At 41.7% G+C, this 20,384-nt stretch overlaps 1 protein-coding gene across 3 annotated transcripts in view; it reads left to right on the forward strand.

Moving 5' to 3' along the window:
* LGR5 (leucine rich repeat containing G protein-coupled receptor 5) overlaps positions 1-5,248 on the forward strand; it is a 123,040-nt gene extending 117,792 nt beyond the window's left edge. For all 3 annotated transcript variants that reach the window (XM_059186327.1, XM_059186329.1, XM_059186328.1), the window contains 2 exons: positions 898-981; positions 2,527-5,248. In XM_059186327.1, the coding sequence (XP_059042310.1) occupies positions 898-981; positions 2,527-3,614 (1,172 nt within the window). In that variant the 3' untranslated portion in view covers positions 3,615-5,248. The remainder of the gene's footprint in view (positions 1-897; positions 982-2,526) is intronic.
* Positions 5,249-20,384: the final 15,136 nt, after the last annotated feature.

Raw genomic sequence — 20,384 nt, forward strand, 5'->3', positions numbered from 1 at the left:
CTGCAAGTTTGCACAAAGTCTAAGCAGACTGGCTTCTCTTCCTTTGGGCCCTAATGATTTGTTGATTCCCAGGCAAGTGTGATTCTGTCTGTCTGACTGTTAACTTACCATCTCTGTATGTACACACATGAGTTTCAAGAGCTGATATGTTAGCTTTGGCTTTTTTGTTTGAGGTCACAGCATGTATCTGGCTCTTGTTTTTCCCTTAGTTTTTGCTCTCGCTGCTTCATCCATGTTAATTTCTACTATACTCATTCACTCAGGGAAAAAAAAAAAATTAGTGCCTACTATGGACCAGGAGGAACATAATGGACAAGAAAGACAAAGTTCTTCAGGGAATTCATGTTTTTTACGGGCAGTAATTCTGTATGTTAGGTCACTAAACTCCTGTTTCATAAATAGGTGCTACACTGAGCACTAAGCGGTAACTTTATTTGTGCTTTGTTAAGCAGAATCTCCAGGAAAGATAGAAACTTACTGTTCTTCTCGTGCTCAGAGAACACAGCCCAGAACCTGGGCTCTCCAGCTATCTAAGCTAGAAAATTGGATAAAGAGAGGCCCACAGCCTCTCTCCAGCTTAGGTCAGTGCAATTTGGGACCATCCTGAGCGGCAGGGAACAAGGACAGAATAAGAGAGCTAAAGTGTCATGGCCCGGAGCCTGGGGTTACCCTTCCTCACCCCCACTTCATCTGGAATACTATGTCACATAGTGGCTCAAGTAGAACATCCAAAAGCAACTTTATAATACATTGCCAGAAAGCCGGAGCTCAAGAAAAAGTGGCACGTCTGGGCTTCAGTTCCCTTTGTGACCTTTCATGTCTTGAGGATGTGGTCCTGGGATGTGATCCCCAGGAAGGAGAGACAGAACCTCATTCCAGGGCCTCTCATTCCTGCAGATGAGCGGGATCTTGAAGATTTCCTGCTGGACTTTGAGGAAGACCTGAAAGTCCTTCATTCGGTGCAGTGTTCACCTTCCCCAGGTGAGAAGGGTGCACAATTGGGCTGTCCGGACGCACGCTGACTCTGAGGCCATCAGTGACATACTGGTCACCCTTCAAAGCAAAATCTGTGCTGCCTTTGAGGCTCTTATATCCCTCCCTGTGGGGACCTTTAAAATAGAAATGTCCATTCTCTAGAGTTGGTCCCCCCCTCATAGACAGGGTTTCTGTGAAAGACTCGATTAAGATTAATGAAAACTGAAGAACCAATCAAGCACATGCAGTTTTTTAAAAGATTTTATTTATGTGTTTATGTATTTATTTTTAATGTTTTATTTACCTGAGTGGGGGAGCATGCACAGGCTGTGGGTGGGGGGATGGGGAGTTCTCGAGGAACAGATGGGGAGGGAAAGATTCTCGAGCAGACTCCCTGCTGAGCGACGTTGATGACTCAGGGCTCTATCCCATGACCTTGAGGTCATGACTTGAGCCAAAACCATGAGTCCAGTTAACCAATGGGGCTACCCAGATGCCTTATATAGGCAATTTTTTTAAAAGATTTTATTCCTTTATTTGACAGACAGAGATCACAAGCAGGCAGAGAGAGAGGGGGAAGCAGGCTCCCCGCTGAGCAGAGAGCCTGATGCAGGGCTTGATCCCAGGACCCCAGGATCATGACCTGAGCCGAAGGCAGAAGCTTTAACCCACTGAGCCACCCAGGAGCCCCTATATAGGCAATTTTTAAATGATATCAGCAATCTAGCCTTAACTAGTACATAGAAGTCTTGCTTCATGTAATCATTTATTTTTTTAAATTTCCGGGGCACCTGGGTGGCTCTCTGCTCAGCGGCGAGCCGGCTTCCTCTTCTCTCCCTCTCTGCCGGCCTCTCTGCCTACTTGTGATCTCTGTCTGTCAAATAAATAAAATCTTAAAATAAAATTTCCTCTTTCCTAAATAGCTATTTGATTAAAGCAAATAATTGTTTATACAGACAAGTAAAAAGGTGTAGACTGACTTCATGTAATTGTCCCATTCCCAGGAACAGGATGGGCCAGCTCGGGGCATGGGAGTTGGGTGCAGGGTGGAATGCAGCGGAGAAGGGTTGATACTTTATTTTCAGCAGTAGGATTCTGTTACTCTCAAACATCAAACCTAAGATGAAATTTCCATGAAATGCACTCTCATCATACCCATACTTCCCCTTCTAATATTATGGAGTATTTCCCTGGGATTTTCTTTTTCTGCTTCCAGAACATTTTTGAAGAATTCTGAAAAACTACATAATGAAAAGCCCAGGAGATCTGGCTTTTCACCTGGCCCCAACTCCACTGTATTTGGGGGAACATAATCAAGTGATTGAAATTCCCCATCTCCATTTCTGTGTGTTTAGGTTCAAAACATGAGCACCTGCTGTTCATGTTTTCACAGTAGTTAAAGAAAGTAGAACACTCCACAGGGGAACTGTGTGCTACTCTGGCTGTGACTGGCCTTTCTCTCGGCGTCCTTAGAAGAGAAACAAAAAGGTAATGTGGCAGAAGTTGTGAACCCTGATTTGATACCCGTCTTTTTCTTCCTTGGACTTCTAGGCCCCTTCAAACTCTGTGAGTACCTGTTTGGCAGTTGGCTGATCAGAATTGGAGTGTGGACCATCGCCATTTTGGCGCTTACTTGCAATGCCTTGGTGACCTCGACCGTGTTCAGAGCCCCTCTGTACATTTCCTCCATAAAACTGTTAATTGGGTTAATAGCAGCTGTGAACATGCTCATGGGGGTCTCCAGCGCTGTGCTGGCAGGTGTGGATGCATTCACTTTTGGCAGCTTTGCCCAGCATGGGGCGTGGTGGGAACAGGGGGTCGGTTGTCAAGTCGTCGGGTTTTTGTCCATTTTTGCTTCGGAATCATCTGTTTTCCTGCTCACTCTGGCGGCCCTGGAGCGTGGCTTCTCTGTGAGATGCTCTACAAAATTTGAAAGGAAAACTCCTTTCTCCTGTCTGAAAGCAGTCATTCTGCTCTGCGCGGTGCTGGCCTTGACCATCGCCACAGTTCCGCTGCTAGGGGGCAGTGAGTTCAGCGCCTCCCCGCTCTGCCTCCCCCTGCCCTTTGGCGATCCCAGCACCACGGGCTACATGGTTGCGCTTGTCTTGCTCAACTCTCTTTGCTTCCTGGTGATGACCATTGCCTACACCAAGCTCTACTGCAATTTGGAAAAGGGAGACCTAGAGAACATGTGGGACTGTTCTATGGTGAAGCACATTGCTCTCTTGCTCTTCACCAACTGTATCCTTTACTGTCCCGTGGCCTTCCTGTCCTTCTCCTCCTTACTAAACCTCACCTTTATCAGCCCTGAAGTAATTAAGTTTATCCTCCTGGTGATTGTCCCGCTTCCTGCCTGCCTCAATCCCCTTCTCTACATCCTCTTCAATCCCCATTTTAAGGAAGATCTGGGGAGCCTGGGAAAACAATCCCACTTCTGGACCAGATCGAGAAACCCAAGCCTGATGTCTGTTAACTCTGATGATGTCGAGAAGCAGTCCTGTGACTCAACCCAAGCCTTGGTAACCTTCACCAGCGCCAGCATCGCCTACGACCTGCCTTCCAATTCCGTGTCACCACCAGCTTACCCGGTGACCGAAAGCTGTCACCTTTCATCTGTGGCATTTGTCCCATGTCTCTAAATCACCTGTGGGAGAAAAAGTTTTTAAACATTGAAAACCCAAAAACATGAGAGTGGGAACATCAGAGCAATAACTAAGAATGACTGGTGGAAACTTTGTTTTTGGTATCTCTCAGTGTGGAAAAAGCTGAAAACCTGTTGATACTGGAGAGTGAAAAGTAAGTCTAACTGCTGCTTGTATAACTCATTCAGATATAAGAGATCAGTCACACTATTTAGGTATGCCCAGATTTTTAAAAAACAGATTTGAAATGTTCAAAAAAAGATTCTCCATGATTTCAACCGGATTCTTTTTCAACTCACCAATCTAATTATTTGGGGAGAGAGGCAGAACTACTCACTTACAAAAGAGGTTTTAAACCTGAAAACCCCTTAAAAAAATGGTGAGATGTTTGGAAAATAGAGTTCTAAATGGCCTACATGACGAAGTTGAGGCTGTGACCAGTAGGATTTCATTTTAATGACCATGTGGATGTTTTAGCCTTCCTTCACCTTTCCTCACAAAGGATCCTTCCAGTCACCAGTCCCCTCCTGAATGGATAATGTAGGGCATTCCTAGTTAGATTCACATCCTTTCTAGACATGCCAGATTTTTATGTACCAGCATGAGATGGTTCCACTTCAGTGAAGTAAAACTGCCTACAAGTATTTTGAAAGGAAAATAAACTTAAACTCTTAAATTGGCATGAAGGCAATCATGTAGAAGTGAAGTTTGCTTTGTCTAATTCATTGTTAACTCCTTGCTGTCCAGCACTCAGAAGAAAAGTCCGTTGCTGGCAATGGATATACCTAGAAAAGATGGTGAGCAACCTGGGAGGTTTTGGGGTTTTTTTGTTTGTTTGTTTTGTTGTTGTTGTTGTGTTGTTTTCAGGTGAGTGCACACTTCTTGCAGGAGGTCTTTTCAGTCGATTCAAACTAATGTGCATCTTTAGGAAATGATCAAATGCAGACCGACATAAATTAAATGCACAGGCATAATCACTTCACACATGTGTGTCTCTAGTAGTTCTAGCAACAGTGTCTGAAACCACTTTGGACTCAACAGGGATTTGGTAACATATCCTGTTTATTTAGCTTGGTTTTAGCTGTGTTGTCTCTGGACCAACCCACGTGATGTCAGGAACATGACTTCTGTGCTTATTCCATATGTAATACATGTGTGAAGTATTTTAAGAAGCAAAATTATTAAATACTAAAGGTCAAAGGATTAATTTGTATCTTCTATTATACTACATTAGCTTCAGTACATCCAAATCAAAAGACTGTTAGGTAGATTTATTTTTATATAAGCATGTTTATTTTGATCAGATGTTTTAACTTGGAATTGAAAAAAATACATTTATGAGATGTTTTATAAGATGTGTAAATATAGAACTGTATTTATTACTACAATAAAGATTCAGTAACACTAAGGACCATGATAATAAACCATGTACAGTGGCATATTCTTCCGTATATATTGTGTTTCTCCGCCCATTTTCTTTAAATTCATTAACTGTATATAATATGTGTAAATGTATAGTACTTGTAAATAGATTCCAAACTTGCTTTTCTATTGGGTACAAAATAAAAGAAATTTGTAATAAAATGTGTGACTATAAAACAAAGTATCTTCAGCTCTTTTTGAGCCCACAGACAAATATATGGTCTCCTAAGTGTTTTTTATTTCTAATGTATAAGTACATTTGCTGTTGAAGTATTTTCACCTCAATATTTTAGGTACTTTGAACTTACCATAAGAAGTAAACACGTCACAAGAACAAACCAAAATATCTTTACCAACTCCTGGATTGTGTTAAGTAGGACTAATAAGCCATTTTGTCAATGCAAATGACTTGGTAAAGTTTATTGTCCCCAGTGAGGGTTTGGATTTCATAGCCAGAACCTATTTCTTTTGCAACATAAAAAGAAAAAAAAAAACTCTGCAACTAGAAAGAAATATATAAATAACAAATCAATCTTAAAATTATTCAACATGAACATGAGTTTTCTATAAATTCTTCCTTTAACAAAACCATATTTCATGACCATGTCAAGGCCAAAACGAAGTTTTCTAAGGACATGCAATTCTCAGGGCACAAAGAAATGCACTGTTCCCCTTCAGCTCCCATCCCCCAAAACATAAGAAAAGAAATGATTTTCCTAACATCTTGTGCCAAACCCTCGCAGCTTCAGCAGTGATTCCTGCTGTCCCCATACAGGTCACAAAATGAAACTGTCAAGTCTGGTTGGAGGCCCAGCATTATTGTTAAGAGGACCCATACTTACTGAGCACCCTCAGGGTAGCTGGCACTGAGATCATCACCCACTCATCAGCTAGAACCATATGCTTCAACCTAACCGAGTTAACAGGCATCCCAGGATGTCTACTGTGCCGGCCGCCCTTGGTTTGTCTTCAGCTGAAACAAGGGCTCTAACACGATCTCCTTCCTCTGACCCCAGATAGTGGATACAAAAGTTGCTTCTAGAACAATGAATCTCAGTCCTCCTTCTCAACATACTTGCTTTTGGGTACCTAAAGTTAGGAACGAGTCCTGACAGCCCACCTCTTTCTATCCCACTCAAGAAAGCACAAGTCAGTGATGTAACTTTTTTAAAGGGGGAAAAAATCCACTCTAATGCATTTCTTTAAAAATCCACAAACTCTATTCCTTTATTAGCAAAACCTGGTTATAATACACCTCACAGCAAACACTGCTTTGTTAAGTGTCTGATCAATGCTCTGCACTGTATTACAGTAAGTCAGAACGGCTGGAATTACATCCAATAATAAACAAACCTACAGTGAGAAGAAGAAAGGCTATAATAAGCTCAACAGACAGAACAACGAAAACAAAAACCAAAAGACTGTAAACTGGTGGGCTAGCCTAGAGTAAGTGGTTAACTTTACGTTTTCAAAATGGATTCATTCATTCATTCAACAAATACTATATGCCTCGTATACAGGCAGTGTTCTATACTTGGGGGTTTCTATGCAAAACATGGTCTGGAATTTGCACTCGTGAAGGAGAGAGAGACAATAAGCAAATCTACACAAGGAAATACGTGACAGAAACATGAATGGAGGAAAGGAAGCTTGAAGAGCGTGGCAGGAGTGACTAGCATGTTATTTGCGACACAGAGCTTAAGAAAGGTTCTCTCTGGAAAGGCACCTTTAAACTAAAATACTATTCAAAAAGGAGTTACCTTTGCTTTAGCATTCAACTAGTTCCATCAGAAAAACTCATCATCTTTAGTTTTCCTCTTCCTATGTCGCCCACAACAAATCATGTTAGATGACATTTTAATATACAAATATATTAGGTGGCTGTTACTGCACATAATTTTTTCTTAGAATGGTTACTAGAGAGAATCATTCTCATTCAAAACAGAAAGCATCATTTTGTTTTGGCCAAAAGTGGAAAAACAAGGTAGTAAAAAGTAATAAAATTAGCAACAGCCTGCTTATTTAGAACCTGAAAAGCTTCAACAACTGAAAAAAATAAGTGTCTTGCTCTTTTTCTTTATCTTATCACTACATGTAGCTCAGGGGCCCCTTCGCCAACAAAAGAATAAGTCCCCAAGAAATAGACGGGGCTCCCTGTGATCCCACTGGCTTCATTCATGCTCTTCAGTATTTGGAAATTGTATTTTACAGTTGAACTATGTAGATGAAAGAGACCATTCCCCTCCAAGCCACTAAACACTGACAATTTTCTTTCTTAGGTCTCAGAGGCCCGAAAATATAGTTAGCCTTGGGTGGCATTTCCTTGCAAGTCAGGCTCTGTAACCATACCCCACTTTAGTGACCCCCTTTATGAACATTTCTAAAGATGCTGGACTCAGATTCGACACTGACTCATTCATCTCAAACCCAAGTTCCAGCATGTCTGATCCTCGAAGCTTGTTGGGGAGGTTGATAACAAAGCTTTAGCTTGTCTGGATGAAGAAACTAGAAGAAAATGAATGTGATACGCTGGAGAAGCATTGTGCAACCTGGGTTTTCCAACTCTAGCCACATTAAGACATGAATTCCCTTTCTTACCACATTTTAAGTAGAATGTTAAAAACCTGCAGTCAGTACTACCTCTTGTTTTCACAAAAAAGAAAGAAAGGAAACAAAACAAAAAACCATCCTAATCCATGAGGACAGGGAATCTAATGATATGGGATAGGGAAATGATAGCTCATCAAATTAAGAACAGGGGTGCCCGGCCAGTTCCATAGGTAGAGCATGCAACTTTTGACCTTGGTTGGGCTTGTAAGTTTGAGCCCCACATTGTACTGTGTAGAGAGAACTTAAAAATAAAATCTTTAAAAAGAAAAGCCTGAGAATGTTTCCCCCAGAGAAAAGAAAGCTCAAGAAGACACTTGAAAATTCTGAATAATTGAAATTTATTAAGTGCTTTCTTAAGTACCAAGTCATAGCAGTCCAAATAGAATGGTTAAGCCCAGGGATTTGCCACTAGTCAAACCTGCATTCAAATCCTACTTCTATTACTACTTGTATTATAATTGGGCAAAATATTTAATTTTTCTTAGCCTCTACTTTGTTCTCACTCAAATGAGAAAATATCATCAGCCTCATATGACTGGAAGTATTAATAGCTCAGTGTATTAAATCTCTCATCGCAGCACCTGGAATGGAGCAGATGTTTAATAAATGATTGCTGTCTTTTCCCCCTTTCCTAATGGCCCTATGACATAAGCAAAGCAGGACTTGCTATTCTGCAGATAAACTGAGAGTCAGAGTGAGAAGCGAATCCCTAAGATCAAAAATGAGGAGCTATGATTAAAACTTGGGTTTCATTTAATAGCAATTGAAAGGCTGTCACAGGATGAACCAAATTACTTTTTTAGAGAAGAAAGACCAATTGGCAGATTATTCAGGGAGACAGAATTGGGCTTAACCTAAGGAAGATTCACTTCATCAGATGTCTTGGGTACCAAAGAAAGTCTATTACATTAAATGAGAAGCTAGATTAAATAATGGTTAACTAACCAATTCTCAATGTTTTAGATGAATTCTTGGAAAGTGTGGTATTATGATTTATAATAAGAAATATGTATTTGTTCTTGTTCCCCATTCCCGACAGAGTTCTTAAAACCCTTGGAATTTCCCAAGTGATGAAAACCATGTAGGTGTGAGTTTCTATGTTAATGAATGACTTTGGGGAGATCCCTAGGTCACCTAAGGATGGAAGCTGATTGCCAGGGGAGCCAACCCTGTGATTAGAGGGTTGGAGCTTTCTGTGTACTCCCCCCACCCTCCCACCCCCTTCTATCCCCTACCCCAAGCCCTGACCCTGCCCTTGATCTCCTGGGAGGGGAGGGGACTAGAGATTGAGTTCAACCACCAATGGCCAATGATTTAATCAATCGTGTCTATGTAATGAAGCTTCCATGAAAATCCAAAAGGATGGGATTCAGAGAGCTTCCAGGTTGGTGAACACATGGAGATTTGGGGAGAGTGGCTCCCATGGAGAAGGTATGGAAGAAGTGCCTTTCCCCATATTTTGCTGTATGTATCTCTTCCATCTGGCTGCTACTGAGTTATATCCTTTTATAATAAACTGGTAACCTAGGTAAAATGTTCCTCTATGTCCCATGAACTGCTCTAGCAAATTAATTGAACTCTAGGAGGTGGCTTTGAAACATCCCATTTGTAGGAAGTTTGTCAGAAGGTAACCACCTGGGATTTGCAACTGGCATCTGAACCAAGGGGGCAGCGGGTGGGGGAGGGTTGAATTGTGGTTGTTGGAAAGAAACCCACACATGGGAATTGGTGTCAGGACTGTAGAGGATATTTTGGAGACTTAGGAATTTGTTGGGGGAAGGCAGTGAGATCCTAAATCAACATCCTGAAACCTAGAGTACATAGCTCTATGTCATGAGTGATGGACATTCAGACCGTTCATTTAGTGACGATGAAGAGTAAAGACATGGGATTTAAAGTGCCTTCTTAGAAACCTGCTATGGAATCCTGGGCAAATCTCTTAATTTCTACAGCCCTTCACTGTCTCTCATTCTTCCTCAAACTACTAATGAAACAGTATCAACTCCCCAAGGTTAAAGTAGGTTTGAAGCCTGTGAGAGGGGCCGGTAAAGGCCAAATAAGCCAGAGAGCCACAGCACAAAGTCCCAGAATGTACCAGCCTGAAGATCATGGGTCACCAAGTTGAAGCATCACATATCAAATTCTCTCTGTAGTTAGTTCAAGTCCTTATACTTCCCTTTTTGTCTTTCTTCTTCCTGCCCTGTATTTTCGCCCTAAGCTGTACATATGAAAATACTGAGGTGACAGAGTCAGCGATAGTGGTAAATTAGGCTCTTTCGATCATACGTAATGAGGGAGAATAGAGAGTAGTTGGGAGGACACCTGTGACTCTAAGGAAAGCAGGAGTCTTGGGGCGCCTGGGTGACTCAGTCAGTTGAGTGTTCAACTCTTGATTTCAGCGTGGGTCATGATCTCAGGATTGTGAGGCTCGCATTGGGCTCCACACTCAGCAGGGAGTCTGCTTGAGATTTTCTCTTCCCCTCCCCTTCAGTCCCTGATCCCTCCGTGCACCCACACTATTTCTCTCTCTCTCTCTCAAATATATAAATATATTTTTTTTAAAAAACGGAATCTCATAGGAGCACAGGGACAATAAAAATGGGCTTTAGAACCTTAGTGTGGTGTTGGAGAACTAGAAACCTTCAACTCAGCTCTAGGAATGGAAATTCTTGTTACTCTTTAAATTTATGGATCTCTCACCTTCAAAGTGACCCAGTCTTTGTGCTTCAACTACTTCTATTGTTACCAACTGACCATCTCTAGTCTGTAAGTTCTCTTTAATTTGGTTATTTATAACTTGGGATCATTCGTGACTTCAGCCTAGTATCTCCCAAGAAGACCCCACCATCCCCTAGGTCTCACTTCAGGACTCTCACTTGCTCTCCTTGCCTTGGCTCATTCTGTGTCTTCCATTCCTACTCTACAAGGTAAAGATTGATCACTGTTGTCCCTGTGTAGCAGAGCTTTGAGGGCTAGGCAATCTCAGAGATCACTACCCAGATGAAGGAAATGATGCCTCTGGATCATGTAACCCTTTCTGACCCAATTAATCATGGTAGTGATAAGGAAAAGCCAGGGTCACATGTTCAAAACCCTGACCATCAGTACTTAAGGAACAAGCCAGAGTCACCTCCCTCTTGGGTAGCCATGGGCAGATGGGTCTTTTAGGAGAGTCTGGGGGGCTCCTGATTGGCCTGTTCTATAGATGTGACAAATTTTTATTTTCCTTCCAAAGGGAGAGAGATTGGAGGTACTTGTCCAGCCCATGCACCATGTTTGCAATTGCTTCCCAGCCACCACCCCTATCACATTCTCCTTGACTCAAGACAGATCAATCAGATGCTCTTTCCAAAGAATTTAGAATTAGGACATTAAGACAGTCTAAGTCAGATGATGATGGGATGGGCGCTTGAACTGAAAGCTCAAACAGAATTTTGGCTAGCACTGGCACCCCAAGAAGTCAAAACCATATGTAAGGTTAAGTTTTGGAAAGAAGAAAAAGGCACTTTGCAGAGAAAAACAAAAGACTGGTATAGTAAGCAGAAAGGAAAAGAAGTGGCTCAGTCATTAAGCATCTGCCTTCGGCTCAGGTCATGATCCCAGCGTCCTAGGATCAAGCCCCATATCCGGCTCCCTGCTCAGCAGAAAGCCTGCTTCACCCTCTCCCACTCCACCTGCTTGTGTTCCTTCTGTCCCTGTCTTGTTGTCAAATAAATAAATAATCTTTTTTAAAAAAAGATTAAAAAAAACTCTATTAGATTTTATAACTTGAGATCAATAATTAATTAAATTTTTAAAAAATGATTGACTTTCTGGAAAGTTCCATTCCCTGGATGGCCTGATTGTGCCTTTTGTCCTGCTTTTAGATGTCCACGAAATGGTAGTCCTCTCAATTAACCTCCTTTTTCACTTGAGCTAGTTTCCCATCTCTCACACACAAGCCCTCCCCAACTAAAATGCCTACCTTCGCTATCCAAAATGTTTTTAAATACAGCTGAATTGTCTTTCCTAAGTTCCTAGCAAAGATCTTCCACCACCTTCCCCAGGTTCCACTGACACAGGGGGAAATACAGCAGTGAACCACCAACCCTTCCACAGATCCTTATTTTCCACTTCATTTGGTTACTCACTGGTTTATTGGTTATGTTTATATAACTTCCAAAATGAAGCCTGCATTTACATAAAACATATATATATATTACATAGAGGGGTTTTTTTTTGTTTGTTTTTTGCCTAATACTCTAAACCATATTTTTTAAACTGCCTTTCTGTTCTCAAATAGGAAGTCTGGACAAAGGGAATGGCAGGGCCCCTGGCCAGACTGTCCCACCCCTGAGCGCCAGTGCTGCCATTTTACCAGCCAAAGGAGCATATTACTTCATCCTGGATGGGCATATTCTTTAATTAATCATGAGCATATTCCTTAGTTCTTCTATACAGCCATTTCTTCATCTCTAAAATAGAGATAATAATAACATCTACCTCACAGCTTACTCTGAGGAATTGCTGTTGCACAAAGTGTTTGGTACTTCATAAGGTCTCCATAAATGCTTAACTATTGTTTGGTGTTTGGGAAGTTTCAATAAATAGAAACCTTTTTCCTGGCCTTTGTTTGGAACCTGTTGAAAACCAGGACAAGGAGTAAGGCAGCTGAAGGTCAAACATCACCTTTATTGCTGATAAAGCTGAGGAAAGACAGCAGGGCTTTCATCTGCAGACAAGGAGGCTTCCTAATACCTAAGGCTTCCTAATACTTCCTAATACCCGCCTAGTTCATACTTGTCCACAGAGTCACAGGCCATACTGGCGAGACACCGATCTCCTCACGTGAGGGTGTGAAATAAAAGCACGGAAGAGCAGAACCTTCTTGAGGGCACTAGCTGAGGGAAGAAAAGACTGAGATCTCATAAGTTCTACTAGCTAAGTCATTTACCCTCCCTCCAGGACAAGGCAGTGAGAGGATGGAAGGCTGCCAGGAGTATGTTCTGTTCGTGCCACTCACTCCCTGCATGTGGAAGGAAAGGGCAGAAGGGGGCTTAGGATATGATCCCCCACCAGCCCCAACCCAGCCTTCACCATTTCTTTTAACTCAGTCCTTTTGGCTTCATCAGCAGGGTTGTGACCAAACACACCGTGTGTGGCTGTCCCCTCAGGAGAGGGTATCAGTTATGTGTAGCTGGGCAGTTTTATCCACCTTTGCAAAGCTGTTCCCCTATGGCAAGCACAGCTTCTGGAAATAGTCCCAGGACCAACAGGAACAGAAGCAGAAACCAGAGGGCTCTGTGATGCCATGATTCCAAAAGACCAGGCTTTCCTCAGCCTTCAAACACCCCATCTTGCTTAACATCAGTGCAGCCTGCATAAAAACATTTACTTGTCTATAGACACAGTCTCGATGAACCTTGGTAATGGGGCCATGGCCAAAACACTACATAGCTAAAGGCCCAGCCCTCACACTGCATTTGAAGAGTTCCAAGGAGGGCACCCTTTCTCTCAGCTTGAGTTCTAAGGAAGGAAGAAATAAGAAAAAATAAAGCAGATATGTATCAATCTGTCACAGTTTTTAAAAATAAACTTAATATTGCAGATGTGTCTTAAGAATCTCAGCAAGTGAGCTTTCTAGAATTAGCCATATTTTTTTCCCAGATACAGGCAGCGCTGGGTGACCACAGCCTCCCCACATGGAGAACAGGTTTTCTATTACTTCAGGGAGCAGCAGAACTGATGGTTCCTCTGGACAGACTAGTTCCAAATTTTTTAAAAAGAGAGGAAAGGGATTACACAAGCTGGCCAGATGCCTCTCCTGGACTTTCCAGTAAGATTTATCTCTCCTACTCTCCTGAGAGAAGTAGGCTGAGAGGCCAGGATCATGACAGAAGAAAAAAACTTCCCTACTGAGAATTATCAAGAAATACTTATTTTTTAAATTGCTAACAACTATTATTTTAGTATTAAATGTGTTTTAAGGGTGAGTACATCTGGAAAAGCCGGCTTGTAACAATAGTTAACTATTTTTGGAGACCCGACTATGCCAGGCAGCATTTGGTACTTTTAAGTATAATACCTCATTTAATTAGGAGATAAGCCTATGAGATAGGTCTTGTTGTTATCACCATTTTATAGATGAGGAAACTGTAGTACAAAGTCGTTGGGTTTTTTAAATTTTATTTTATAAGTAATCTACACTCAACATAGGGCTTGAACCTACAGCCCTGACATCCAGTCCCATGCTTATACCAGATGAGCCAGTCCGGCGCCCCACAAAGTTCTGATCAAACAAAGGTTTGATCACTTGCCTAATATATAGTAAAGATAAGTCTCAGAGGTATTTCTTTGAATAGTTACACTAGTGATTTTCAAAGTATGGTCTCTAGGAACTTTGAAATTAATATTCTCAGGTCTCACCCCAGACCAAGTGAATGAGAAACTCTGGGCCTGGAGTCCGTCCATCTGTGTCTCAACTGGCCTTCCAGGTGATTCTGATGCAGGCTCACAAGCTCACGTTTGAGAACCACCACCCGCTCCTGCCCACGGGAGCTAGGTCTTTAGGGGGAATCGAACGATCACTGCTAGGGCAAGGGAGAATGGGAAACAAAAGGAAAAGGAAAGTAGCTATCCTGAGTGTAGAGAAAGGGGGAGTAATAGAGGCAGACAGGAGAAAATTTATTTCAAATTAAAGAAAAGTGACTGAAAATGTTGGCTAATGCATTGACTAAGAGAAATATTTATAAAACCTTATAGACATCTTCATCCTTTGTTTAACATTTGTCTACAAAGAATTTGTGTAGCACACATTAAGTCAATTATTTAGTGAACCATGCATTGAGTGGCCACGTGGAGGAGTGGTGTAGCAAAGTGAGCATTCAGATCCTGAAGCCAGGGGGCATGGGTGCAAGTCCCAGCCCTAATGCTTAATAGTGGGCAAGTTTCTTCACTTTCAAGACTACTCACTAAAAAATGGGGTTAATAAAATACTCACAGCACAGTGCCTCTGTCAACAAAGTGCATTTTCTGATTAACTGTAAAAATCGAGAGTAAAATGGGGCACAAAGCTATATTCATTATTGGAAAAGTTGTTTTCATTGGAGGGATTTGCAGCTCCTGTTGATCTGATACCTATCTGATTAAGTCCTCAAAGTTTAAATCTCCATTCCACAGTAAAAAAAGACCTTGCTTGACATTTTGGTCAAAACTTGCTAACCACTGAGAGATTTATTGGAAGCCACAATAAAGAAATGATCCACAAAAAAGAAGAAAAAAACACTCTCATATTTTTTTACCCAAGGCTTTTGTCTTAACAAGAGTAGAATTGGCCCCTCTGGGTTATGGAGGGGCCTTTGATCTAAAGTAGACCAAATTGTCATTGTTTCTGATTAACGTAACTTTATTTTCCAATGGAAAAATGAGAATAATGAGAATTTTTTTTTTTTTTTTGACAGAGAGAAAGCGCAGAAGCAGGCAGAGCAGCAGGCAGAGAGAGACAGAGAAGCAGGCTCCCCGCCAAGCAAGGAGTCTGATGTGGAGCCTGATCCCAGGATCCTGGGATCATGACCCGAGCTGAAGGCAGACGCTTAACCAACCAAGCCACCCAGGTGTCCAATGGAAAAATAAAAATTCCTGATGTGTTGCTTTGTTATAATTAGAAAAAGATTGCATAGTGGATTTTGCCTGCTACAATCTCTGGAATATCCCGTTTTTCTTCTGAACACCTTTGTAATGAAAAATAAAGTTTAAATATTTAAATATTTGTCATGTGTGTCTAGAGGCATGTATCCTGATCAAAATTTAGTGGAGATGGATAATAGCTCCTCTATAAAGCTTTTTTAAAAATTTTTACAGTTTATGGACAATGGGATATAAAGTAAGTTGAGTTGATCATATGGTTGGTCCAATGTAGGAGATTGCAGAAAGATACACAGAGCTGCTTAAGAAGGAGGTGGCATCACCTGAAGCAAAAGGATATAGTCTCATTTTAAAGGGAAATGATACCAAAGTGACAATTTTTTTTTTTCTCATATGCTGGCCTGCTGGTAAGAGGAGTTGCAGAAGTTTCTCCATTTGGTTATACTCATCAATCAATGCTTCTTTGGCTCTAGATCAAAAAGGCCAACCTTTGATGTGGGAAGGTCATTATGCATGATGAGTATGGCCTATTTGGAGAAATCAGTTTGGCTATTTTCAGGTAAAACATTCCTCCCCACTTTTTTTTTTTTTTTAAAGATTTTATTTATTTATTTGACAGAGAGATACCACAAGCAGATGGAGACGCAGGCAGAGAGAGAGAGAGGGAAGCAGGCTCCCCGCTGAGCAGAGAGCCCGATGTGGGACTCGATCCCAGGACCCTGAGATCATGACCCGAGCCGAAGGCAGCGGCCTAACCCACTGAGCCACCCAGGCGCCCTCCTCCCCACTTTTTGATACAATTATGAATTAAAGAACTGCTGGGACCATTCTGGATCCAGATTTTTTGGAATGTAAAGGCTGTCTCAACTGAATAGGTGTTCTCTGCTTCTATAGACCCCTCTTTTCCCCGTCCAATTAGGACAAAAATCCATTTGTGCTTGAATCAGTAGCCCTTGAAGTAGTTCAAACATGGGTGTGAGATCTGCAGGTCATTTATTGTTTGTGTTCCCTCCTATCCATGGAGACTGCAGAGGCTCCTAGTTGTGTAAGCTGTACCCAGAGCTACTGATGGGTTTCACTGCTCATACGGAAGAACTTCCTTCACCACTGTAGTTGCCAGGCTCCAAGATGGCCCCTCAATGATCTTCACCTGCTGATATTTACACCCTTGGATAATCCCCTCCGTACTGCACCAAGGTTGGTCTGTGGTACTAAAGAGATTGCAATCTCCTTAGTACCAATAGCATATGGCGGAAGTGATGGCACGTCATCTCCAGTGTTGGGTTATAAAAGACTTCAACTTCCATGTCTGTCTCTGTCTCTGTGGGTCACTCTCTTCCCTGGATCATTCATTCTGGGGAAGCCAGCTACCTGATGCATGAAGCCACTCAGGCAGTGTATGGAGACATTCAAGTGGTAAGAAACCTAGGCCTGCAAACAACTGTGTGACCAAGCTTGGAAGTAGATCCTTTAGCCCTAGTTAGGCCTCAGATGACTGACTGCAGCCCCAGCCAACAGCTCAGTCCAACTTCTTACGAAACCCTGAGCCAAACCACCTAACCACCCAGCTAGGTCCTGATGGACCCTTGATCCAGAGACACCATGATACAAAAGTCTGTTGTTATAAACTGCTTGCTTTGGGGGTAACTTGTTGCATAGCAATACATCGCTAATACAATGTTCCTGTGAATAAACAAGGAATTCTCTTTCACTTAAATTTCTAGAATACTTAAAGATTTAAGTACTCTAGAGAGCGGAGCCAGAATTATTCCTTAGCAAGTTCTAGAAAAGAGCACTGATGACCATGTACATCCATGGTCAGTACTGTTTTCTGAAACCTGGTAGGTACACACCTCATAATGACAGAGCCTGAAGAAAACTATGCAACTTGCAGCCACCATATTCCAGATATTTAAATAGATATTCCAATGATTTGACTACATTTATTTTGTATTTTAAAAGATAAAAATCCGTAAATTTCTCTCTACCCTAGAGCAGTGCTTCTCAAATTTTAATATACATAAAATCACCTTGGTTTCTAATTAAAATACGGATTCTAGTTCAGTAGGTCTGGGGTGGGGCCCGAGATCCTGCATTTCTAACAAGTTCCCAGATGTTCCTGATGTTCTAGATCTAGAACCACACTGAGGATCACTGCAATCTCTTTAGTACCTTTCCCATGCTGGGGAATCTCCAACTGAAAAAGCCGTGCTTTCTTTTCATCTCTTTGCAAGTCCCAGCCCAATCCGTCAGCACCATTTTGTTTCCAAGCCTTCATTAGAACTTTATTTTGCCAAGTAAATAGGTCCAAATTAACCTAACAATAATAATATAGATAATAGTAATTTACTTCATTATTCCACTTTCTTTGTCCCAATATGCTCTTCACATCTTCCTTACTCTCAGGAAGTTTTATCAAGTAATTAGACCACCCCCAACACACACAAACACACACATACACACAAGCTGCCTTCTTGTTATGCTGCACTGCTGCCCTACCCCACATTGCTGAGGCTTCCTCTTCAAACTGACTCTAAAATCACATCTGCTCTGGCTAGCTAATGCTATTATTTTGTGTTCTAGGCACTGTTCTAAGCTCTTAACCTGTATGATCTTATTATCTTTATGAGCCAAGTAAGATCACTACTAGTATCAATCTCATCTCACAAATGAAGAAATGTTGGCCTAGAGGAGTTAGGTGAATTTTCCCAAGATCATGTCGCTGGGTGTTGAATTCGGAGTACCGAGATCTTACACACTAAGACATAATTTTCTCTCTGAAGAGTCTGTCTTCTCACCCTCAGTCCCTCCATCTCCAAATATGCAAATCTCCGGCTCTCCATTCTTCCGGAGCCCTCAACTTCAACATAAAGTTACTGCTTAAGTTGCTTCATTCATGTGGCTGTGAACCTACTCTATTTTCTGTCCTCAGTGTTTTTAATCAGTGATGCTACTTAGGTTTTCCAGGAACAGGTTCACAAGCGCTTAGCTGAATTTGGTTAACCTGCTGTGTTGTCAGAGGAAGGGAACCTCTACTGAATTTCAGAAGTTCATTTTAAAAAGGTGTGGGGGGTGGGGGAGGAAATGAGAATGAAAAGTTTTAAATACCTGAAAAATCCAGGGGTATCCAGTTTCAGGCACAGTGAATCCTGTTGGCACATCGAATAGCTCTCTTTCCACCCTCAGCTCAGACTTCCTCTGGGCCCTCACTCCCCGTGGGCCCTCACAGTGCTGTGCTGAGGTAGCTATCACAGCTCCAGGCTTACTTTCTACTAGCTTAGTAGTAAGAAGAAAGATCTCTGCTCAATAATTCCCTCAAAGGCTCCAACCAAGACTGCTTCTCAGGGGACCTACTAAATTCACATTATCGCTTTCAATTGCAAGTTAAGGGCACGTACTCAGGAGCTACCTTCCTGGACTCGTCATTTACTGTGTTGGTGACTTAGTCATTTAACCTCCCTTGACTTTATTTATCATCTATAAAATGGGGATTGTAACAGTATTTCATAGGGTTGTGAGAATTTTAAAAAGTTCATAAACCTCAAGCCCTTAACGAAGTAAGGTCTCAGTTAACCATTAGTTCTTATTGAATGCCCTTATTGACCAGCTAAGTCTGGGAAACATACTTTCTGCTTTTCTATACCAAACTGAAGATTTTTAGAGTAGGACTGTAGAACCAGAAGGGATTTTAGTGGTCTGCCACTAGACAGTTTTTGCCATTAGAAAGTCACTAACCTCATCCTATAGTCTGTTTACTCTTTCATCGTGGTGTGGCAGAGATGCTTAGCTGTCCCCAAATATGTATTCTGTTCTTTATGCTTGAATATCTCAGCCTCCCTTGACGTGGCCAAGCGTCTATGTTCTAAACAATAAGATAGAAGCAGATGTGGTTATGTTCAACTTCTGGGAAGTACCCTGAATATAGGAAGTTTGTTCTTGTTTTTCTTTCCTGCTACACGTAATGTGAACAAAAGGGCTGTGACTGGAAAAGCCATCTTGAATTAAGACCACCACCTGGAGTGCTGCTACCCAGTTTAGAAAAAGGCCCAACTTCCCACAGAACTTGGGGTCCAGCTGATCCCTTTGTGTGAATTAGAAAAAGGTCCTCCTTTCTCCAGGCTGACTCTGCCAGTGCCCTAGGATGCTTGGTAAGCTGACCATGGCTTAATTCCAACCCCTATTATTTCAGCCTTTTGGCCATGTGCAGGAAATGACCAGCAGAATTACATGTGGCAGCCCTCTTGAGAATGGAGATCACACAGGACAAAGCAGCAAGAAGGAAGGTGTCTAAGATTCTATCACCATAGAGTGCCACACCTGTCAGCCTATCTCCTTGGATTTTTACCGAAGAAATTTCTACTTAAGTCGCTGTTATTTTCATTTTTGTCAGTCCTGACGCAGAAGGCTCATTTGCAACATATTGAAAGTCCTGGATTTTGTTCTTGGCTACTTTGATTCATACTTTTTATTACCCCACTACATCACATTGCTTTTATTTGGTAGTGCATTTATCAATGGCCTAAAGTGAATGCTACCAATTACCCTCTGTTACACATTCTCTGATTTTTTTTTTCCTCTTTCCACTACTGGGACCAGAGCTTCCACCAGGATTGGGTTCATTACAGTAGAGGGTAAAATTATGGTCAAAGAAAAAAGACCATTCCCTTCTCTTTAAAGTATGTTCCTGGAGGGTTGTCTTCCAGCTTGGGGATCATGCAGACTCTCGCCTGATTAGGTCACTTTATTACTCCTGGCCTGCAAGAATAAGTAAGCTGAAACTGGTCACTAGTTCCACGGCCTTCATAGGCAACTCCAATAAAAAGTGGAAGGTGGCTAGATTAGCTAACTATACTTAAATTAGCAGTGAATGCTCGTTCTACACCGATCAAGAAGTGAAAACAGGGTCTTGAATTAAGTAGTCTTTATCCCCCATTACACCACCAAAAAAGCCCGCTAGCATGCTGAGAAACCTCAAAACCGAAAAGGACAGGATCTTCATATTGATCTCTTCTGACTTAACCTGAAGTAAAGACCATTTGCTAATGGATAGTTTTTTTAACCTGTTATTTTGGGCAGTAACACCACTGAATTTAAATGGTAGTGCTTTCTATT

This window comes from Mustela lutreola, chromosome 8 (genome assembly GCF_030435805.1).
Source record: "Mustela lutreola isolate mMusLut2 chromosome 8, mMusLut2.pri, whole genome shotgun sequence".
NCBI classification, from domain to species: domain Eukaryota; kingdom Metazoa; phylum Chordata; class Mammalia; order Carnivora; family Mustelidae; genus Mustela; species Mustela lutreola.